This window comes from Oncorhynchus mykiss, chromosome 10, assembly GCF_013265735.2.
Source record: "Oncorhynchus mykiss isolate Arlee chromosome 10, USDA_OmykA_1.1, whole genome shotgun sequence".
Classification (NCBI taxonomy): domain Eukaryota; kingdom Metazoa; phylum Chordata; class Actinopteri; order Salmoniformes; family Salmonidae; genus Oncorhynchus; species Oncorhynchus mykiss.
The window spans coordinates 8,291,287-8,315,491 of record NC_048574.1 but is presented as its reverse complement, the minus strand read 5'-3'; the positions used below and the strand labels follow the sequence as shown (position 1 = coordinate 8,315,491).

Genomic DNA, 24,205 nt, shown 5'->3' with positions numbered 1-24,205 from the left:
GTGTTTTTGCCAACTCCGCCATTATTATCACATATGACAGTTCCATATGGAGTTATCCAGTGAGCAGAATCAGACTGGCACCCAGGCTAAGGATGCAGCTGGCAGTCAAAGAATCATCACCACTTTAGACCTCGCCCATACCCGGGCGCGAACCAGGGACCCTCCGCACACATCAACAACAGTCACCCCTCGAAGCATCGACCCATCGCTCCACAAAAGCCGCGGCAGAGCAAAGGGGAACTACTACTTCAAGGTCTCAGAGCAAGTGACGTCACCGATTGACACGCTATTTAGCGCTGCACCACCGCTAACTAAGCTAACCGTTTCACATCCGTTACGCGTCCAATGGGCAGCGCCCCTCACCATGTGTGGAGCACGGAGGCTGCAGAGTGTAGGCCCCTCTATTGTCTTGAGCAGACAGTCATATCCATTCGGCGTGGAACGGCGAGAATGTATCCTTGAACATTGATATTTGTCTATCTCAGCTCTCGCTGAGTCTACATTGTCTCAGTTTGTGCATATATGTCTTCTGAATTTATCACAGTATATTTATATGGCTCTTATAACTAAATGTCTGTGAAAACTACCCCAGTGTTGTGTTCAGTCCGAGGGGAAAGGTAGATTATGCAATGGAGAGATTAGATGAACGGATACATAATGGCAATGGTGGAGATGTCCTGGAGAGGCATAGTCAGGTGGGGAGTGTCAGAGTGCCTCTGCAATTCAACAGGCATAACTAATTCATCTTTATCATTCTGGGCAGGCTACACCCCCTGTTGCTACTTCACATCGGCATGGACTCATCTGCATAATCTCCCTACGGCTTTTCAAAATCCTGATTTTCATCCATGACATAATTGCCTCTCTTAACCTCGTCATGATGCAGCTTAATATACAGTGGGGTCTGAAGTGATTGACATCCTTTATAAAGATGAGCAATGATGACTGTATGAAATAAAAAAAAAATCAAATACTGAGCTATATTGTATGTTAAAAAAAATTGGGAAATTATATTATTATTTTTTTAAGGTAAGGGTCAAAATTGACACCCTTTAAATATTCTTAGTAATAAAGTAGTTAAAAGTTTAGTACTTGGTCACATATTCCTAGCACGCAATGATTACATTAAGCGTGTGACTCTACATACTAGTTGGATGCATTTGCAGTTAGTTTTGGTTGTGTTTGAGATGATTTATGGACCAATAAAAATGAATGGTAAATAATGTATTGTGACATTTTGGAGTCACTTTTATTATAAATAAGAATATAATATATTTCTAAACACTTTTACATGAATGTGGATGCTACCATGATTACAGACAATCCTGAATGAATGGTGAATAATGATGAGGGGCTAAAGATTCCACTCTCGAGACATGCTAACGTCTCACCATTACCAATAACAGGGGACGTTAGCATGTAATATCATACCCCCGTGACATGCTAACATCTCACCATTACCAATAACAGGGGACGTTAGCATGTAATATCATACCCCCGTGACATGCTAACATCTCACCATTACCAATAACAGGGGACGTTAGCATGTAATATCATACCCCCGTGACATGCTAACATCTCACCATTACCAATAACAGGGGACGTTAGCATGTAATATCATACCCCCGTGACATGCTAACATCTCACCATTACCAATAACAGGGGACGTTAGCATGTCTTGGAAGAATAACCTTTGTCCCTCTGTAACTTTCCCACTCATCATTATTCACGGTTCATTCAGGATCATCTGAAATGACACCAGAAATTATTTAATAACCACAACCAAAAAATAACTGCAAATGCACCCAACAAGTTTGTAGAGTCACAAGCTTGATGTGGTCATTGCGTGCTGGGAACTTGGGACTAAATACTAAACTTTTGACTACTTTATTTATAAGAATCTTTAGAGGTGTTAATAATGTTCACCCCTACCTTTTTGAGAAAAAGAATGATTACTTGTTTAAACAAAATCCATTTCTCTGAGCAATTAGTACTATAAAATAATATAATTTCCCCAGTATTTGAATCATTTATTTTATAGTCATTATCTTTGTCAAGGGTGTCAATAATTTCAGACCCCACTGTTTTTCCTATCAGTGTGGAATCAGAAGTGTTACTCTGGGAACTGGTGCTGCTGCACCTCCTACTACCTGGCATGAATATTTAATGTTGTGTCAGGATGTATGGAGGAGGATGAGATGGGCAGATCAATAGCCACCTCCCTTTCCCCCCTGCCCACACCCTTCTGAAACACACATGCAGTATCAGACGCAGCTCTGGACTCGCTAATAGAGAGACATAGACACTGGCACGTGCAGCTTCTGGAACCAGCACACCCTGCTCTAAGGTAAGACACACTCTCCATTACATCGGTACATATATTAAATGTATATCATATTACATATGCTACATCTATTAGCTTATGTGGAAAGTTAGCCCATGAGCCTAATATCAGTGAAACGATATCAGTGAATGCCATCATTCACCCCCCCAGTGGGGTGGTCTTCAGGGAAATCGACGTCGTTAACAGATTGGTTGAGCTGTGTCAGTATGTCATATTATCTATCACAGTCCATATGCCACCCATTTACTGTGACCATAAAGTCAGTTGCTTGTAGTATCACAGCAGGCTGGCAATTAGACAGCCTTACCCAAAAAGACTGAGGACATTTTAGGAGGGGATATTACTAATAGACTGGAATATAACGAGACACTTTCTCTCCCTGGGTGGTGATTGATTACCTCTAACATGATACCTCTAGGAGGAGAAAGGAAGGGCTGGATTCACAGCGAGGGGTAGAAGGGGAAAATAGAGAGAATGAAGGAGGCGTAGAAGCAGGGGATAGACAGAATGGAGGATGGTAGAAGGGGGATAGGCAGAATGGAGGATGGTAGAAGAGGGGATAGACAGAAGGTTGGTAGAAGGGGGATAGACAGAATGGAGGATGGTAGAAGGAGGGGATAGACAGAATGGAGGATGGTAGAAGGGGAATAGACAGAATGGAGGATGGTAGAAGGGGGATAGACAGAATGGGGGATGGTAGAAGGGGGATAGAGAGAGAAGGATGGTAGAAGGGGGATATACATAATGGAGGATGGTAGAAGGGGGTAGACAGAATGGAGGATGGTAGAAGAGGGAATAGAGAGAGAAGGAGGATGGTAGAAGGGGGATAGACAGAATGGAGGATGGTAGAAGAGGGAATAGACAGAATGGAGGATGGTAGAAGAGGGAATAGACAGAATGGAGGATGTTAGAAGAGGGGCTAGACAGAATGGAGGATGGTAGAAGAGGGGATAGAGAGAGAAGGATGGTAAAGAGGAGAACAAAGACCAAGCCCAATAGTACATAGAGGATCTGAGGAGCAGACATGAGGGATCACTCAGCCAGACAGAGAGACCAACACCCATCCATGAACCTCTTAGAACCAGCTGCCCTTCACAACCCACCTACATACACATACAGACAGACAGACAGCGGTAGCAATCTTAAAACTCTGAGGACATGAGTCATGTTCCATTCTAAGGCGTGTCCATACTCATAGCCATTCTGAGAGTAACATATTGATACTAACTACTGTCTCATTTACAGCTCTCTTTCTCCACTTACAGCCATCATGTCTGACAAACCCAACATGAGGGAAATCTCCAGCTTTGATAAGACTAAGCTGAAGAAGACGGAGACCAGAGTGAAGAACCCATTGCCAACCAAAGAAAGTGAGTGAATCTTGTTAATCTAGCTGTGTGATGAATGTACTTGAGCCAGGGCTCAGCCCTGTGAGGCGTGCCATTGGCTGCTAGACGGATCACTCTTCATACTGGCATCTCTCCCTAGCAAAATGACCAGGCAAAAAAAAGGGGGACATTATCTCCCATCCATGTAAGGGCAACTGTGTGTGTTCAGTAGGTATTCTATATAATAGGTTGATTCGACAACGGAAATGCAAATATGCTACAGATTAAGCAAAATCGTTTTACAGATTCCTTGTAAAAGACACCATGTACTGTACCCTGTCCCAAACAGGGGGAGATGTTCTCCTAATTTACATACATTTTACATGGTGACAGTGGTGATGAGTCAACATTTGTGCTTCAACTCAAGAGCTGCAATCTGTGAAAGTGACCTTCTGAGTCAGGGTGTGTCTCAGCCATCTCACTCAACCATTTTGCCTTAAACGAGGATGAGAGGTCATTGGATCATCCGCATCATTCAATAATGGAAACGGAATGTTTATTATTCATGAATATCAGAGATGGCTGTCTTCATTGCAAAAGGTTCCACATTTTGCTTTGTTTCTCTGTTGTAGCAATCGATGAAGAGAGGAAGCGAGAGCAATCGCATTGACCAGAGGAAGAGAAGATTTTAATTTGATTTATCAAGCCCGTCTGCCGGGAACCTCCACTATAACAAGACCTAGACTATCACACTGGTGCTCCACATGTCAAATGCTAAAGGGGTATTAGGATTGGCTGTTACAGTCAGAGCCAGAGGAGCAGGAGTTTTTCCAAACACTTAATTGCTCAATTTGTTTTGTATGTCTTTCTGGCTACGTTTACACAGGCAGCCCAAATTCAAATCTTATTTTCACCAATCAGATCAGCTCTGAAAAAAATATCTGTGTTGCTGCCAGTGTAAACACCACCTTAGTCAGAGTAATAAAGATGACATTGAAAAAAATATTTGTTTGTTTTTCTTACATTGTCATGTTAACAGGATGTGTCCTCAAATTAAAGTACACTACAGGCCTAAAGATCAAAACCAGTATATTAATATCTCCTACAGGCCTAAAGATCAAAACCAGTATATTCATCTCTCCTACAGGCCTAAAGATCAAAACCAGTATATTAATCTCTCCTACAGGCCTAAAGATCAAAACCAGTATATTAATATCTCCTACAGGCCTAAAGATCAAAGCCAGTATATTAATCTCTCCTACAGGCCTAAAGATCAAAACCAGTATATTAATATCTCCTACAGGCCTAAAGATCAAAACCAGTATATTCATCTCTCCTACAGGCCTAAAGATCAAAACCAGTATATTAATCTCTCCTACAGGCCTAAAGATCAAAACCAGTATATTAATCTCTCCTACAGGCCTAAAGATCAAAACCAGTATATTAATCTCTCCTACAGGCCTAAAGATCAAAACCAGTATATTAATATCTCCTACAGGCCTAAAGATCAAAACCAGTATATTCATCTCTCCTACAGGCCTAAAGATCAAAACCAGTATATTAATCTCTCCTACAGGCCTAAAGATCAAAACCAGTATATTAATATCTCCTACAGGCCTAAAGATCAAAACCAGTATATTAATCTCTTCTACAGGCCTAAAGATCAAAACCAGTATATTAATCTCTCCTACAGGCCTAAAGATCAAAACCAGTATATTAATCTCTTCTACAGGCCTAAAGATCAAAACCAGTATATTAATCTCTCCTACAGGCCTAAAGATCAAAACCAGTATATTAATCTCTCCTACAGGCCTAAAGATCAAAACCAGTATATTAATCTCTCCTACAGGCCTAAAGATCAAAACCAGTATATTAATCTCTCCTACAGGCCTAAAGATCAAAACCAGTATATTCATCTCTTCAGATGCAGTCTTCCACATTTCCCAGAACCTCAGAATAGCAGCTGTAGCTCAAGAAACATTGATTAGTGGCTAGCCTGGGTGCCAGTCAGTTTCTAGTCCCTCTTTATTATAGCCTGGGTGCCAGTCTGTTTCTGCTCTCTTGCCAACTTGTTAGGCTTGATAATGGAGTAGACAAAAGCACAAACAGATCTGGGACCAGGCTATAGGTGGAGACAGATCTGGGACCAGGCTATAGGTGGAGACAGATCTGGGACCAGGCTATAGGTAGAGACAACAGATCTGGGACCAGGCTATAGGTAGAGACAACAGATCTGGGACCAGGCTATAGGTAGAGACAACAGATCTGGGACCAGGCTATAGGTAGAGACAACAGATCTGGGACCAGGCTATAGGTAGAGACAACAGATCTGGGACCAGGCTATAGGTAGAGACAACAGATCTGGGACCAGGCTATAGGTAGAGACAACAGATCTGGGACCAGGCTATAGGTGGAGACAGATCTGGGACCAGGCTATAGGTGGAGACAGATCTGGGACCAGGCTATAGGTGGAGACAGATCTAGGACCAGGCTATAGGTGGAGACAGATCTGGGACCAGGCTATAGGTGGAGACAGATCTGGGACCAGGCTATAGGTAGAGAACAGATCTGGGACCAGGCTATAGGTGGAGACAGATCTGGGACCAGGCTATAGGTGGAGACAGATCTGGGACCAGGCTATAGGTGGAGACAGATCTAGGACCAGGCTATAGGTGGAGACAGATCTGGGACCAGGCTATAGGTGGAGACAGATCTGGGACCAGGCTATAGGTGGAGACAGATCTAGGACCAGGCTGAAAGAACATGAGGTGCATTGGTTTGCGCTAACTGTTAGTACTGAATGACAAGTTGCCCCCAAACTTTTTTGGAAGAGTGTCTAGGGTACGTTTGCTGGGTGTGGCTTGAAGCAATGAGTGACCTTTTTGGTATTTTTATTAGGATCCCCATTAGCTGCAGAGACGCTTCCTGGGGTTCACGCCTAAACATAATACAGATCATTAAGACATTTAAAAAGGGCAGTGGCCATGCTAACCATGTTCCCCACCACATTGTTCAACTGGTCATTCAGTACCCTACTGTTGCAGTTCAATTGAACATTCCAGAACATAAACAGAATGCCACCATGTTCAATTACAATTGATCTAGACTGTATAAAATAAGTGAGCCGCGTCACAGGCAATTTGTCACTGGTTTGTGTAGAAGCCCCTCAATACTCAACTATAGACCCCCAACACTAGTTCCACTTCATTTTTCCCCCCCCATTGTTCCCTTCTAAATCAGGGACAGATTTAGACCTGGTACACCAGTTGTGCAATTAAATCACGTAGAACAGAACACTAACAGGTGGGAATTTAGGATTAGAGGTAAGTCCCTTTGTAGAGCTGACAAGACACTCAACGAATTTTAAAACACACTTCCGTCTGCCATTGCAAAGCACGGTCCACGTCGCCTACATGTAAGTTGCGTGTTCTTTTTGCAATGCGTACAGCGTCATGTACATAGGCAGCCCAAATAGGATTTTAAATATTTCATTGGTTTTGACTGATAAGAGCAGACCGTTCGCCAATTGGGCAAAAAGAACAAAACTTGGGATGCCTGTGTAAGTAAACCCAGCCATAAAATGAAAGCATAGCGTTAAAAAAAATACCGAATTAACTTAAAATATGGCAAAACGTTTCAGAAACCTCCGTTGGAAAAGCACAAATGGTTTAAGAGGATTGTAAATTAGCCTTTTGATGAACTTAACGCCAAGGACAGTATCCATAAGTTACGCATTAAAACAGAGATGGACACAAATTATAAACAAATGTTTATTTCTAACAATTTGCCAAAGACACTGGTGGAATGTAATTCCAGGGGGCTGCAACCCCCCCTGCAATATTTTAAGCATAAAACTAGGTGTGTAAATGCCACTTAACACAGGTCAAAATTAAAAATGAATCCAAAATATATTGGTTGCTTCCATTTACAAGCAGACGTTCTCTAGAGACAAATCTTAAATGAAAAAAAAAAAAAAATCAGATAAATCCCTTTTTTTACATGATCGCCAATCCTACACCGAATTCCTTGTTGAAAGTTCTGTTGCCAACTTGCAGAGTCAGAAAAGAAAGTAATCTAGAAACCAGAAAAAAATTACTCAGAATTGCTTTATTTTAAAAGCTCTGACAGCTTTCGATGCTCATGTAAATCCAGTCGCCATGTAAAATACCATACAATACATTAGATTCAAAGGTACCAAAAAGTACAGTAAAAATTACTTCCATCTCTGGAAATGTGGACCGACAAAAAAAAAAAAGATAAAATAAAAAACTGTGGAAAAGTGACATTTGCTTCCCCAGTTCCTCAGATGGTCTGTACAAAGTGGAGTTCAAGTCTGTCATCCCAAAGGAAAGAATGAAGTCCTGCACACTGCCGCACCCCAGTCTCAAATCTGGATTACTTGAGTCCTTTAAGAGAGGAGAAAAAGGGAATTGTTGCCACACCACTTATGACACGACCCCCACCACCCTGCATCAAAGAGCAAACAGCTAGAGCAACAAGCATGCAAGAAGGGGATGATTAGGAAGCCAATGCTGCTGGTTAGATCGGTCATAGCATAGCATTAAGGGAAACGGCAGACATTTTGTTAAATTTGCTGTGCAGCTTTAAGCAGATAGTCTCCCATCTCCCGCTCTAGAACATGGTCCACCGCAACATCAACCCTTATTGATCCAGTAGTGTAGTTGTAGGGGTGCATCTTTGATGCAGATTATGCGGGCAAATTTGAGGGTTTGAGGTTGTGTCCTTTTAAACTAAGTTTCCTGTCCCCAACGGTACTTTCTAAATCCAATTGATGAACAGTGGATAATTTCATTCTAATCCACAATAGCCTTCCCCCTGGGCCAGACTAAATCGTGGCAGGGAATTGTTGGCATCAATGCCACAAATCTAACAGCTATATATATAGGACCACAATGTTACAAGGCACTAAAATGCATACCTGCACTACATGAGATCAGTATGGCTTGTAGCTACCCTGGTGACCTCCACGTCTTGGAGTTTTCCCATAGCTTGTATTGCCCTGGTCTGCAGGAATAGAGAGAGAGGACTGAGTGCTTCTGTGCAAAGACAAGTCATATAAATCAGGTAGGCGCTTGCCAGAGGTCTGTATACTCACTGTAGTCGTAGCCCCCTCCATAGCCACCTCCGTAGTATCCAGCAGAGTAGTCATAGTTGCCGTAAGCGCCATAGTTTCCATAGGCCTGCTGCCCACCATAACCATAGCCCTGGTTGCCATAGCCCTGGCTGCCATAGCCCTGGCTGCCATAGCCCTGGTTCCAGTAGTTATTATAACCCTGGTTGCCATACTGGTTTTGGCCTGAGGGAAACAAAAAGGTGGTTCCAAGTCAAAACAGACTAAAAATTGGTTTCACAAAAAAAAAAAAAGAAAGATATTCATAGTCCAGAGATGCCAATTAGCAATCCAGTTTCTCAGAGCCGGCCCTGCCTAGAGTACCACACCCATCTCGCAGCCTTAGACCAGAATGTCTTCCTGCAGGTAGAACCCATTGTACACAGACCTTCTCTATGCCCTGGTCACTCAAAACAAAAATGTCGCTGTTGAGTTAATACTCACCACCACCACGGCCTCTGCCTCCCCGGCCTCCTCCATAGCTGGCGCCACCACGGCCTCCAAATTGCTGCTGCTGGTACACCTCTTTGGGCTGGGCGATTTTGATCTCACACTGGGACGACAAACGAGGATATGTAATTATATAGGATGCTGCAAAGAGATTGCAGCATGGAGTACAAACATGCTAGGGCTATTCAGACAAGTCACATCTTAAGTTGAAGCATTGATTTTTAGCTTAAAGCTCACACTGGACCCCCATCTCAGTCAGACACTGAATGTCAATACAATTCATTTAAAAAAAAAAAAACGTAGATCTGAATTCTAAAATGCAAATAAGAAAATGTGTTCAAATTGATTTAACGAAGCTGTCAAATAATTTAACACCGTAAAAACAAGTCTGAAACTCTTGCATGCAACATGAAAATGTAGGTGAGATTAGGGCTGGGAGATATGGCCAAAATATTATATCACAGTATTCAAAAAATTAATGGTATTTTTAGTTATAATAATAAAAGCGCAACATTTGCTCCAGGAGCAGTGCGCGAGCCCAGGGTGCTCCAGGAGCAGTGAGCGAGCCCAGGGTGCTCCAGGAGCAGTGAGCGAGCCCAGGGTGCTCCAGGAGCAGTGAGCGAGCCCAGGGTGCTCCAGGAGCAGTGAGCGAGCCCAGGATGCTCCAGGAGCAGTGAGCGAGCCCAGGGTGCTTTAGTAGTGAGAACTCCTAGGGTGGCAACACATATTCTAAGTGGTTTCAATGAGTCTCTCCATTCTGATTGAACAGTATGAAACAATTCACCTGCAACCAAAACTAATTTCAGCACTTTTATCATTTCCTGCACCCAATTGCAGTGGTGGAAAAAGTAACCAATTGTCAGACTTGAGTAAAAGTAAAGAACTGTTAATAGGAAATTACTCAAGTTAGTCACCCAGTAAAATACTACTTGAGTAAAATAATTTGGTTTTAAATACACTTAGTATTAAAAGTAATTGATAACATGTACTTAAGTATCAAAGTACAAATAACTTAAAATTCCTTATAGTAAGCAAACCAGATAGCACCATTTTCTAGTTTATATATATATATATATATATATATGTGTGTTTAGTAAGTCGGCCAGACCAGAGGCAGTAGGGATGTTCTCTTAATAAGTGTGTGAATTGGACCATTTTCCTGTCCTGCTAAGCATTCAAAATGTAACGAGTACTTTTAGGTGTCAGGGAAAATGTATGGGGTAAAAAAGTACTGTATTTTCTTTAGGAATGCAGTGAAGAAAAAGTTGAGCATGACTGTTGCAATCCTGGAAATAGAACGATTACATCAGATACAGTGCATGTTCTCTTAGCTACTTCATGTAGCTAACATATAGCTATTAGCGGCTAACAAATAGCATCTGCAGATTTAGGGCAACTTGCTAAGACAAACGAGCGGTTTGCTGACGTAAGAAACAAAACTAATAGTGTCATTATAGAACGCTAGTGGATTTAGATTAAGAAGCAAAGTGAAAACAGCATCATTGTTGTACGTGCTGCATTGATCATGCAGAGAGACTGAACGCAAGTGTCTCGTGGTTGAGGAACAACAATGCGCTCTTTGAATGACAGGGGGCGGGGCTAGGTCTGTAGAAAGCGGCATGGAGAGAGAGAGAGAGAGAGCTGACTCAAGTAGCCGAGTAAACTATGCAAATGGATGTTACCCACGGCTTATCACATTTAACAAACCAAACATTCAAATACCGGTATAGAAGGTAAAGTAAAAACCCAAACCGGTCCGTACTTCGATACCGGTATATCATAAATTATGGTATACCGCCCAGCCCTATTGAGGATACATTATTTCAAGCCAGGGTGAGTGATCATGTCCCAAAGCATTTCAGCAGGGAATGAAGACTATACACAAATAAAGTTGCAATTAGACACAATTTAGCATTTCACACACAGATAGGATGCTTAGCCAAATTGATATAGGACGCACCCAGCATGCACATCTCCACCAACAGTAAGTAGAAAAAATAAATAAAATATACATACAAGACCTTCCTTTCCATCTGTAACTTTAGTTCCACACACATTGTGGAACTTTTTCTCAAGGCATTTTTTAACAGTGGACTCTTCTTTGAACGTGATGAAGATAAACCCCCTCCTTTTTTTGAATTTGGGGTCCACTGGGAGTTCGATGGATTCAATCTAAAAAGGTTTGAGGAAAGAGACAAATTAATAACACATCAATAACATCCGTAGCTACTGAAACACAGGAGGGTCATGCAGAGGTCATCATAGAACGATAGAAGGACAGTGACAAACCTCCCCAAAGGTTCCAAAGTACTCTCTGATGGTCTCCTCTGTGGCTTCTGGATTAAGACCACCAACAAAGATCTTCTTGGCTGGTTCCTTCTTCATTGCCATAGCCTTCTTTGGGTCTATCTGTCGTCCGTCTAGCCTGTGTTCTTTCTGCTCAAGAACCTTCAAGGTTGCCCAAAAAAATAAAAAATAATTGTCTACAAAGCCCAACTTCCACAAATGCAAGATATCAAAATCATGTCACCTTTCCCATGGAACACACACCTTGTCTACACTTGCTGCCGTTTGGAACAAGATGAACCCAAACCCGCGTGACCTTCCTGTGTTTGAGTCCATCTTGATGGTACAATCTGTCACCTCTCCAAATTTGGAGAAGTAGTCTTTCAGGTCTTTTTTGCTAGTGTCCCAGCTAAGTCCACCAACAAACATTTTGCTGCAGAGAAACACAGATCAGTAAGGACCGATGACAAAGCTCACGAACTGACAACTGAGGAGGCACTTAAATTGCATTCAAGTTCGGGGGGGGGGGGCACACATTGTGGCTTACAAACTTGTACAGGCCAATAAAACTGGGAGTTTACACTTCGGTTGTATCACCGCAACTCAAAACACCGATTGCATAAGTGTAACAATGCTAGCCAGTTGAAGCCCATCCCCCAAATGGGCTGGGCATGGCGCCAAGACTAAACAAAAGATAAAACGTTTGCAGCTAACGTTATTATAATAAGACTATGTAAAACAGCCATACATAAACTTACCCAGCGTCATCCTCGCCTTTGCTTGCATTTATCTGTCCCCCTTCTGCCGCTCCGTTCTGGGCGTCCACTTCCTCCACAGCAGCGTCTTCCTCACAACTCTGTTTTTCTTGTTCCTCCGTCTCGGCCTGTAATGTGGCTTCTTCTGCTCCATTCAACTCTTCTGCTTCGTTTCCATTTTCGGACGTCTCCATTAATTGCTGTTCAGCGTCGTCAGACATAGTGATCACCTACCCATGGGGATAAAGGAAACGTTAGCTGGCTGTTAGCTAAAAATGCATGCCATTTGTTGTAGACATTCGTGCACATTCTGACGCAGGCCATAAAGCTAACCGGCTTCTCTGGCTAGTTAGCATGTAATGTTGCTAACACAAATCACTTTGAGCCAACGTTTTACTTCATACACATTCATGCAAATTATACAGAAACAATTCAAACGCCAGCAACAACAAAAAAAACATCTTAAAACAGATCTAGCTAGCAATTAATCTAGCTAAACTTAGTTGGTTATTCTGTTAGTGTTCGCGGCCTGCCAGTGGTGCCTGACTTGACAAATCTAGTTAGCAATAGCTAACGTTAAGGTAACTAATACATTATTTAGCTCGCTTAATGGCAGGTGACATAAATCGTTGAATCACATAACTCAATACGTGAGCGGTAAACAAATACAAATGGCGTTTACCGTTTAAAATTGAGCAAGGTGCCGGAGGCTGCTTTTCAAGATGGATACTCTCCGACTCGGCGAGCTAACTCGTGGCAATCTTTATACTACCGGAAGAGAGCGCTCCTGTAAGAAGTAATTTAAGATTGGGTATCTAAACGTTGTCATCATGATAAGTGTTTTCCTATTGGCTTCTTTGCAAAAAAAATAAAAAAATAAAGTGCCACCTACTTACCGCAAGTCACACGAGATGTTCCTCCTGGCAAGTTGAACCGAAATGTTTCTTCCGGGAAAAGCTCCCAAACCTTCAATACCCACAACATTGACCTTTCCGATAGCCAATGGGCTCTCAGCAACGCTTCCACCGCTGCATCCGAAGGAGAAACTCACAATAGATTCATATAACACTTTGGGGGGCGATAAAACACAATATTCAAAACAAATATTCATTTTCAACGAAGAACCAACATTTGAATGAACTGATTTGTTTTATTTTATTGCATTTACTCCGCGACATCCCGTTGAGATTGACCAATCGAAGTTGACTATACCAGACCCTACTGGATTGACTGTTGATTTATATCGCTATTTAGCCTGCATGAGGGCGAAGAAAAGCATGGCTGATCTCGGCCGGTAGTCTGCCTGCTGCATCCAAAGCGGCAAAGTAGCTCGCTAGCTACCGGCTGCGTCATGAGACTGCAGAAATTCAGCCAGCTCCGATTGACTGACAGATAGCGAGCTAAATACAATGAAAGCTATATGTAAACTGACACACTAGCCAACGAATTAGATTGGATTATAAATATAATTGCAGGTTTTAGATACAAAAACTACAGTTATGCTGGTGATGGACTGTCTCTTCCTCTCTCCCTTTCTACTTTGTCCGTATAGTTGCATTTTGTCCTGCTAAAGTTACCATGGTCCCAAGGCAAGGGGTCAGGGCCGGTCCTTGCCTTTCTGCCTCCATAGGCGAGACCAAAAATATGCCGCCCCTGCAAAAGTAGAATAGTCCCATTAAGCAAAATCACGTTGAAAAGACGTCTAAAATACTTATTGTCCAGATGTTGAAATTAGGTTCAATTTAGGTTCTGAATAAAAAGGTGAAAAATCGTATTATTCCGGATGTTGAAAAGGCGTTAAAGACATTGAAAAATACGTATTTTCCAGACTATGATATCAGATACATTTTCAGTTCTGAATGAAAGTTGAAAATGTAATTTAAATGTAATGTAATTTATAAACGTCTGTGTTTGTCTGGTCCAGACCGCACCAAATCTGAACAAAACATAGACGTACGTCTATGATAGATTTGGATTTGGTCGGACCAAAAATCAATGTCCGTGAATGTGATAATCAAGGCCGATTCTAATGAGAGGCCACCTAATCCTGCCTAATGAGAGGCCACCTAATCCTGCCTAATGAGAGTCCGCCTAATCCCGCCTAATCCTGCCTAATGAGAGGCTGCCTAATCCTGCCTAATGAGACACTGCATAATCCTGCCTAATGTTAGGCTGCCTAATGAGAGCCCGCCTAATCCTGCCTAATGAGAGGCTGCCTAATGAGAGGCTGCCTAATGAGAGGCTACCTAATCCTGCCTAATGAGAGGCTGCCTAATGAGAGGCCGCCTAATCCTGCCTAATGACACACCGCCTAATCCTGCCTAATGAGAGGCTGCCTAATCCTGCCTAATGAGACACCGCCTAATCCTGCCTAATGAGAGGCTGCCTAATCCTGCCTAATGAGACACCGCATAATCCTGCCTAATGTTAGGCTGCCTAATGAGAGCCCGCCTAATCCTGCCTAATGAGAGGCTGCCTAATGAGAGGCTGCCTAATGAGAGGCTACCTAATCCTGCCTAATGAGACACCGCATAATCCTGCCTAATGTTAGGCTGCCTAATGAGAGCCCGCCTAATCCTGCCTAATGAGAGGCTGCCTAATGAGAGGCTGCCTAATGAGAGGCTACCTAATCCTGCCTAATGAGAGACCGCCTAATCATGCCTAATGAGAGGCTGCCTAATGAGAGCCCGCCTAATCCTGCCTAATGAGAGACCGCCTAATCATGCCTAATGAGAGGCTGCCTAATGAGAGCCCGCCTAATCCTGCCTAATGAGAGGCTGCCTAATCCTGCCTAATGAGACACCGCCTAATCCTGCCTAATGAGACACCGCCTAATCCTGCCTAATGAGAGACCGCCTAATCCTGTCTAATCAGAGACTGCCTAATCCTGCCTAATGAGACACCGCCTAATCCTGCCTAATGAGAGGCCACCTAATCCTGCCTAATGAGACACCGCCTAATCCTGCCTAATCATCCTGCCTAATGAGACACCGCCTAATCCTGCCTAATGAGAGGCTGCCTAATGAGAGGCCGCCTAATCCTGCCTAATGACACACCGCCTAATCCTGCCTAATGAGAGGCTGCCTAATCCTGCCTAATGAGACACCGCCTAATCCTGCCTAATGAGAGGCTGCCTAATCCTGCCTAATGAGACACCGCCTAATCCTGCCTAATGTTAGGCTGCCTAATGAGAGCCCGCCTAATCCTGCCTAATGAGAGGTTGCCTAATGAGAGGCTACCTAATCCTGCCTAATGAGAGACCGCCTAATCATGCCTAATGAGAGGCTGCCTAATGAGAGCCCGCCTAATCCTGCCTAATGAGAGGCTGCCTAATCCTGCCTAATGAGACACCGCCTAATCCTGCCTAATGAGAGGCTGCCTAATCCTGCCTAATGAGCGGGCCGGCTGTACAAGGGGTTAATAAAAATGATGTTTATCTATTTTGAATAAATCTGAATTGTCTCCGATTAATAAAAAAATTATGAAAATGCCCTTGTAGTATAAGAGCTGTTTGAAAAGATGGCCTGAAATTTCAGCCTGTTTTGGTGGGATGGAGTTTTGGGTAAATTAGTTAATAGACCAATAAGAAAGAGTTCCAAATCTCTTTGCCAATAACATCGTTTTCAGTTAACGAATACGTAGTTATTGTATACATTACATATATAAAACATGTGAACAGGTAGGAAGGAACATGTAGGCTGAGCAAACATTTTATTAACAGAGAACACACACAAAACATAAAGTACTTCTATGTACTTTGAGGGCTTTTAAATTCCTACTCCTGCACTAATGTACCACAAATCTGTAGATTATGTCATTGTAAATACACTGGAGAAAGACTGCCACTTAAATACTGTGGTCAGTTTGTAATAACTTGTGAATTAAATGAAAGTATAGTGGCTAGTGGGGCTCTACTTGGGGAGAGTGGGTCCACAGAGAGAGGCACCACACATACTTCAGAGAAGTGTCTGATGCCCTCCCAGTTCTCCCGTCCCAATCCCTCGGATAAAACCATCTCCACTCTCTCCAATGACCACCATTGGCTCCTAAACTATAATGGACAAACAAGGAATAATATTTACTTGGCCTCGTCTCCTAATTTGGCCAGAACTCTTATTCATTGTACAGCAGGTTTGCAAGTCACAAAAATAAATACAATTACATTGTAGTATTGATAAATGCTTAATTCCCTTTTCTCTAGCCAAGCTTGTCCGTCTCCAACTCCCCCTCCTAGTTAGCCTTCTCTGTTGTTTATGATTTTGTTGTCATGGAGGACTGATTGCTTCGAGTTGAAAAATAAATGCTGCTCTCATAGAACGGCATGCTTTGAGCACTACCGAGAGTGCTAAATGCCTAATGCAGAATTTGCTACAGGCCTATTGTTTACATTTTTGTCGGTGACACTTTCGATATCTTGGTCATTTGCAGCCGTTTAAGTCTATCTAAAGTGTGCCAGTTTGCACATGTCCATTAGGACTATGCATATTTTTTTATCAGCACAAATTAGATTGAGCAACAAAAGCCAAACTCGTTGTCTTCTTAAATTAAACTTTTTTTTGACAGTAAGTGGAGCACAATACCACGCACGAGTTTAGAAGGGAGAAACTCCTCAACCTTTTATTCTATAGGCAGGGATCCACACAATGCAGCTGTTGCAAGAGTGAATTTTACACCGTCTTGTCCACTAGTCGCAAAAACAATGATTGATAGGCAGTTTACATTTATTTTAATAATCCATTATTGAGTTAAAATAAACATACATTTGTGAACAGCCATCCACAACAATCCATAAAGCGCAAATAGCTACATGAGAGAGCAGCAGTGTGATTCACATCAACGCTCTATGTAGATGTCAATAATAAGTGAAATCCGTATCGTCCATCGGCTCCACCACTGCTGTCATCCTTACCCCAAGATTTTATTCAAACATAGGGTGGACCCAGGTCAAAACCACCATGCCAATGATGCAACTTTAGCTCTATTTTTGTATCTGAAAACAAGCAATTTTACTCTATCTAATCCGCTAGCTAGCTTGCTAAATTTACATGGAGTGTGGTGGCATTTAGCTTGCTATCTGCTTGCTATCAGCTTGCTATCTGTCAGTAAATAATCATACTATTAGCTGGTTGGATGTGGCACTGTGGCAGGCAGACTGCTACTCCTCGAACGCCGTGGTGAAAGCGAACGGCCAATGGCGTGAGGCGTGGGTCTGGATGGCTTGGGAGCTTCCCCGAAGGAATATTTTGGTTCGATGCGTTCCTGCTGGGATGAAATCAAATTGATTTTGCCACAACAGCAAATTTAAAACTGTAGACAGCAAAGTAACGTTATCTAATACATTTTTTAAAAGTTAATTTACTTGTATGAACTACTAGATCATTATCTCCTCTATTTAGTAGCTAGTTTTACATTCATAATTTAGCCTATCCCTGTTGACGTACAATACACGTTTGAATTTGTTTATTTGTTAAAGAAATGTTTGAATATATAACCCTCTGGTACAGCATGGCCCACAGTCCCCGGAGGCTCCGGGTTCAACAGCCAACACGGAGCACGGGAGACAGGCCACTCCGCCAACGCCCTCTATGCCAGTGACACAAGTTAGCATTCCTCCATCTGGACAAAGCATCACTCCTTCGCCTTTCCGCCAATTACCAACCAAGGCAAATCGTTCCTTTCGTCCAGGGCCAGGCCAGTCCTCAAACAACAGGTCGGAGGGCTCTCGCCCTATTCCGGCTGCCACAAATGGTGGGTCTGGGACAGTAGGGGACCGGCCCAATGAGGCCACAGTGGGCTCATCAGAAGTCCCGGGTTTATCCTTCACGCAACCAGAAGAGGGAGCCAACATTATGAAACTTCTAGTAGCCTCAGCCTATGGAATTCCCAAACCCAAACTGCCGTACTTTGAAAAGGGAAAGGAGAGTGAATTTGTCCTTTTGGAAATGGCATTGGAGAGCCTACTGGGTATTCACAGTCATCTGTCAGAACGCTACAAATACCAAGTACTAATGGATCATTTGCGGTTTCCCAGTGCATACAGGCTGGCCCAATCCTTTATGCACTCCGCAACACTGCTGCTCTCCAGGCCCTGAAGGTGAGATATGGTGAGTCACGTCAGCTAGTCCAGAATGAACTAAACAACATCCTAAACACGTCTCCAATTAAAATGGGAGACCATGCTGCCTTCCAAGAATTCTCCCTGGCTGTCCAATCCCTGACCTCGATGCTCCAATCCGTTGAAGGAGAAGACGGGAACGAACTGAAATGTGGCTCCCACGTGGACAGGCTTCTTAGCAAACTTCCAGTGTACCTCAGAGACAGTTTCATTGAACATTGTTTGAATAAGGGCATCCTGAAAGAGGGCTCGAGAAGCACCTATGCTCTTAGAGACCTGGCCGCATGGTTGGAGGTGAAGGTGTAACAGTTTTTTAATTTTAGACCGTCCCCTCGCCCATACCCGGGCGCGAACTAGGGACCTTCTGCACACATCAACAGTCACCCTCGAAGCATCGTTACCCATCGCTCCACAAAAGCCGCGGCCCTTGCAGAGCAAGGGGAACTACTACTTCAAGGTCTCAGAGCAAGTGACGTCACTGATTGAAACGCTATTTAGCGCCCACGCTAACTAAGCTAGCCGTTTCACATCCGTTACACTCACCCCCCTTTTGACCTTCCTCCTTTTTCCGCAGCAACCAGTAATCCGGGTCAACAGCATCAATGTAACAGTATAATTTTACACCGTCCCCTCGCCCATACCCGGGCGCGAACTAGGGACCTTCTGCACACATCAACAGTCACCCTCAAAGCATCGTTACCCATCGCTCCACAAAAGCCGCGGCCCTTGCAGAGCAAGGGGAACTACTACTTCAAGGTCTCAGAGCAAGTGACGTCACTGATTGAAACGCTATTTAGCGCCCACGCTAACTAAGCTAGCCGTTTCACATCCGTTACAAAGGCAAAGGCGAAGAGCATTGCTCACCAGGCCACAATCTCAGCCATAGCTACCGGGGGAAGGAAGGAGTTTGAACGCCAGGGGGGACAGAAAAGGCCAAATCCCACTACCATGTACTTAAATAGTGAAGCCGGGGAGGAACCCGGGAAGAAGACCCCTCTCAAGAGCAAGACCATCAAATTCCATCCTTACTACCCATAATGCAATAGTAAGGGGCACTTCCTTGGCTCATGCCCCAGGGTAAAAAAGCTCACTCAAACTCAATTGAAGGCCTGGATCACTTCAGGCGAGCGATGCTACAAGTGGGCCCGTAGCCATAAGGCGGAGGGAGACCTGCACATTGAGGAAACCCTGCAACCACTGTAAAGGAATCCATCTCACCGTGTTGCATGATCTAATTCCGCAAGCACAGAAGGAGCAGAGTATGCTCATGGTAGGAGCTGCAAAGGAGCTGTACCTCGACCAGCGGAACCGGTCTCCAAGGGTCATGTTGAAGGTGGTCAAGGTCACTTTGAAAAGTGAAGGGAGAAGCATTGATACATTCGCCGTTCTAGATGATGGGTCAGAAAGAACAATCATTCTCACGGCGGCCACCCGTCAGCTTAACCTGGAGGGGACCCCCGAGACCCTTCATCTCAGAACGGTGCGACATGATGTTATCCAAATGAAAGGCTCTGCTGTAACATTTAGCATTTCACCTTCAGGAAACAGGGACGTGGCCTATAACATCACCAATGCCTTCACGGCAGATGGCTTGAATCTCGCGGAGCACTCCTGCCCGGTAAGTGTTCTACAGAAACAATATCCTCATCTACGAGGATTGCCTCTTCCTAACCTGGCCAGAGTAGCGCCACTTATCCTGATTGGGTCAGACCACCCACATCTCGTCACCCCGACTGAGCCTATACGAGCTGGACCAGAAGGAGGGCCCATTGCTGTCCATACATCCTTGGGTTGGACTGTGCTAGGTCCATCCCATCTACTTCTCTCCACCCAAGCTGTACAGTCACAGCAAGTCCTCTTCACCAGAAGCAATCCAGATGCAGCCACTAACCTCCTTCGGAATGTTGAGATGCTCTGGAAGATGGACACATTCTCCAACCGGAAGCTACAGGAGGTCACTCGCTCGAAACATGACTCCTATGCATTAGACCTCCTGGAGAAGAGCACCACCACCACTGAAATGGATGGCGTTTGCAGGTATGCAACCCCACTGCTACGGGTGCCCAACCATCCTCCTCTGGCAACCACGACACGGGCTGTACTCCCACTACTGCGTGGAACGGAGCGACGCCTGGTGAAGAATCCTGAGCTTGCAGAAGTTCATAACCGAGAGATTCATAACCTTGTGAAGGCAGGCTTGTCCCAACCAGAGAACGAGTGGCCGACAGCCCCCAGGCGTACGGCCCCTCCGCAACCAACTGAAGCTCATGAGTTAAGGAGGTCCGCCCAATGCTACAGCATTTCTACGGAACCAACAACGGCTCTCCCTGACCTAACACAATCCCAAACACTGCCGGATCTGATCACCGCCACAAACCAGACCTCAGATGGGGTGGCTTCTATACCTACCTCCCTCGTGGCAGAGACACCACTCCTCCAGCAAGCACAAGCAGTTAGCTTCCCTGAGGAGTTAAAAGCTCTGAAAGCCGGTAGGGAAGTGGCTAAGGACAGCCGTCTTCTCTCTCTTGCCCCAGAATATGATCCAATCCTTGGAGTGATCAGAGTCGCAGGGAGGCTGCGCCAAGCAGAGGTTTTGGACCCAGATGCTATCCACCCAATTATCATTGACTCCAAACCCTTGGGATATCTCTCTGCAGACATCGCTGACCCCGATCCGGTTACACCGACTATGCTCTTGATGGGACACTGAGATGCATCACTTCCTCAAGCCATGTATGCTGATACCAACCTCGTAGGCAGACGCCGGTGGCGACACAGCCAAATCTTAGCTGACCATTTTTGGGCCCGATTCATTCGGGATTACCTACCATGTCTACAGCACAGAGGGAAATGGCGGAGAGAAATGGCCAGCCTGGAAACTGGCCAAGTAGTAATGATGGTGGACCCTCAGCTGCCTCGAGCCTCCTGGCCGGTGGGCCATATAACTAAGACTATGCCTGGGCAATGAGCCTTTTTTGAGGAGTGTGGAATTTAACAAATTTCCGGGGTGGCTGTAGAAAAGGCCCATGGAGTTGGTGGAATACTCCTTTAATTCATTGCCATTTACTCAGCTGGGCCAGGGGCGCTTTAATTAGGTCAGGTGGAAATGTCCGACAGATCTCAACTCCATAAAAGGAGGAAATTGCCATCGCCTGCTCTCGCTGCTTTCTCTTCCTTAACTCCATCTGATCCAGAAGTTCTGTGCGTCCATGAATCCATCGACTATGTTACCTTTCATCTGAATTATCTGTGGCGATTGGGAGAGTGGGCCATTCAGTTACTGTTAATAGTTATTACCGCGGAGCGGGCTTGGAGCGCAGCTTCAAACATAGTGTAATGTGAATTGTCAATGATAACGGCCCTACGGATCCTCATAGGCCAATTATGCAATCGATATGGTTTATGTGTATTGAAATTAATTATATGTACACATGAAGACAATTGAAAGAGTGAAATGAGAAACGTCATTGTTGCTAACTGATTGACTTTGATAATGGGATTATAGATTGTATAACCAACCATTCACTGTTTGTATTCTTTCATAATTTATGATAAATAGTTACGAGCCTAAATGACTCGCGGATGATTACTATAGTAACTTAATGAACTGGACTGTTGAATTCCCTAAATGATGTTAATAATGAATGATCTTTGATTATGAATTTGATTGGATACATGTTATTTGTTTCCTTAGTGATGCAGCACAGACTACTCAGTAAATATACCACTTTATGGTTAAAGGAATTCCTGCCTCAGTCTCATCCATTCCTCTGTCACCTGACACGTGACCACCTGTTCACCTTCACTGTCAGTCACCCTACCTGTCCAGCTACCCACACAGATTCCACTAATCTTTCAGAATATATAATGTCAATGCTGTGTTGTAACCATCTGCCACTGAGCAAGGTGTGATGTGTCATACAGTTGAAGTCGGAAGTTACATACACTTAGGTTGGAATTATTAAAACTCATTTTACGACCACTTAACAAATTTCTTGTTCACTGACAGATTATTTCACTTATAAATTCACTGTATCACAATTCCAGTGGGTCAGAAGTTTACATACACTAAGCTGACTGTGCCTTTAAACAGATTGGAAAATTCCAGAAAATGTCATGGCTTTAGAACCTTCTGATAGGCTAATTGACCTAATTTGAGTCAATTGGAGGTGTACCTGTGGATGTATTTCAATACCTACCTTCAAACTCAGTGCCTCTTTGCTTGACGTCACGGGAAAATCAAAAGCATCCAGCCAAGATCTAAGAAACATCATTGTAGACCTCCACAAGTCTGTTTCATCCTTCGGAGCAATTTCCAAACGCCTGAAGGTACCACATTCATCTGTACAAACAATAGTACACAAGTATAAACAACATGGGACCACGCAGCCATCATACTGCCCAGGAAGGAGACGGGTTCTGTCTCCTAGAGATTAATGTACTTTGGTGCGAAAAGTGCAAATCAATCCCAGAACAACAGCAATTAACCCTGTGAAGATGCTGGAGGAAACAGGTGCAAAGGTATCTATATCCACAGCTAAACGAGTCCTATATCGACATAACCTGAAAGGTCACTCAGCAAGGAAGAAGCCACTGCTCCAAAACTGCCATACAAAAGCCAGACTACGGTTTGCAACTGCACATGGGGACAAAGATTGTACTTTTTGGAGAAATGTCCTCTGGTCTGATGAAACAAAAGTAGAACTGTTTGGCCATAATGACATTGTTATGTTTGGAGGAAAAAGGGGGATGCTTGCAAGCTGAAGAAAACCATCCCAACCGTGGAGCACGGGGGGTGGCAGCATCATGTTGTTGGGGTGCTTTGATGCAGGAGGGACTGGTGCACTTCACAAAATAGATGGCATCATGAGGCAGGAAAATTGTGAATATATTGAAGCAACGTCTCAAGACATGTCAGGAAGTTAAATATTGGTCGCAAATGGCTCTTCCAAATGAACAATGACCCCAAACATACTTCCAAAGTTGTGGCAAAATAGCTTACCGACAACAAAGTCAAGGTATTGGAGTGGCCATCACTAAGCCCTGACCTCAATCCTATAGAACATTTGTGGGCAGAACTGAAAAAGCGTGTGCAGGGAAGGAGGCCTACAAACCTGACTCAGTTACCCCAGTTCTGTCAGGAGGAATGGGACAAAATTCACCCAACTTATTGTGGGAAGCTTGTGGAAGGCTACCTGAAACATTTGACCCAAGTTAAACAATTTAAAGGCAATGCTACCAAATACTAATTGAGTGTATGTAAACTTCTGACCCACTGGGAATGAGATGAAAGAAAAGCTTAAATAAATAATTCTCTCTACCATTATTTTTCACATTTCATTCTTAAAATAAAGTGGTGATCCTAACTGACCTAGACAGGGAATTTTGACTAGGATTAAATGTCAGGAATTGTAGAAAATCTGAGTTTAAATGTATATTTGGCTAAGGTGTATGTAAACTTCTGACTTCAATTTATGTGGACAGCTCTTCCCCTGTGAGATCTACTGTAAATTGCTATTCGGGCACCAGGTGGCGCAATTTAATACTTTATCGTTTTAATCCATGGTTATGGTTGTTTAGGAACAGTACCATTATGAGGAGAGCAGGTGGGATAACAGCATCTTGAATGTTTATAGAGATAGATGACCTCTTACCAGCTCTGCTTATTAGTCAGGTGATGGGAGGGTACCAAGCTCATTAATAGCTAGAGCCCAGAACACAGGGATATTAAAACCCCATTCAGTCTCCACACAGCCAGTAATGCCAGCGTACTGTCAGGACAGACAATACATGTAC

General features: G+C 43.7%; 2 protein-coding genes across 6 annotated transcripts; one reads left to right on the top strand and one right to left on the bottom strand.

Moving 5' to 3' along the window:
- The first annotated feature begins 229 nt into the window (after window positions 1-229).
- On the top strand, window positions 230-4,675 carry tmsb (thymosin, beta). 3 transcript variants are annotated; one of them, XR_005053566.1, is made up of 4 exons: window positions 230-452; window positions 2,109-2,347; window positions 3,590-3,714; window positions 4,305-4,675. XR_005053566.1 is itself a non-coding variant. In XM_036989627.1 (3 exons), the coding sequence occupies exons 2-3, from the start codon at window positions 3,615-3,617 to the stop codon at window positions 4,340-4,342; spliced, it is 138 nt and encodes a 45-aa protein (XP_036845522.1). In that variant the 5' UTR covers window positions 1,862-2,347; window positions 3,610-3,614; the 3' UTR covers window positions 4,343-4,675. The 3 variants fall into 3 exon arrangements, 2 of the variants coding, with proteins under 2 accessions (XP_036845522.1, XP_036845521.1); XM_036989627.1 differs by lacking the exon at window positions 230-452 and having other exon boundaries at window positions 1,862-2,347; window positions 3,610-3,714; XM_036989626.1 differs by lacking the exon at window positions 230-452 and having other exon boundaries at window positions 1,886-2,347.
- Window positions 4,676-7,428: 2,753 nt separating this feature from the next.
- Window positions 7,429-13,312, bottom strand: LOC110533317 (heterogeneous nuclear ribonucleoprotein A/B). 3 transcript variants are annotated; one of them, XM_021617418.2, is made up of 10 exons: window positions 13,191-13,310; window positions 12,977-13,081; window positions 12,298-12,524; window positions 11,804-11,972; window positions 11,543-11,701; window positions 11,270-11,425; window positions 9,248-9,356; window positions 8,789-8,989; window positions 8,612-8,697; window positions 7,429-8,078 (listed from the first exon to the last, which is right to left on the bottom strand). In XM_021617418.2, the coding sequence occupies exons 3-9, from the start codon at window positions 12,513-12,515 to the stop codon at window positions 8,627-8,629; spliced, it is 1,083 nt and encodes a 360-aa protein (XP_021473093.2). In that variant the 5' UTR covers window positions 12,516-12,524; window positions 12,977-13,081; window positions 13,191-13,310; the 3' UTR covers window positions 7,429-8,078; window positions 8,612-8,626. The 3 variants fall into 3 exon arrangements, with proteins under 3 accessions (XP_021473093.2, XP_021473095.2, XP_036845520.1); XM_021617420.2 differs by lacking the exon at window positions 8,612-8,697 and having other exon boundaries at window positions 13,191-13,312; XM_036989625.1 differs by lacking the exon at window positions 12,977-13,081 and having other exon boundaries at window positions 13,191-13,210.
- Window positions 13,313-24,205: the final 10,893 nt, after the last annotated feature.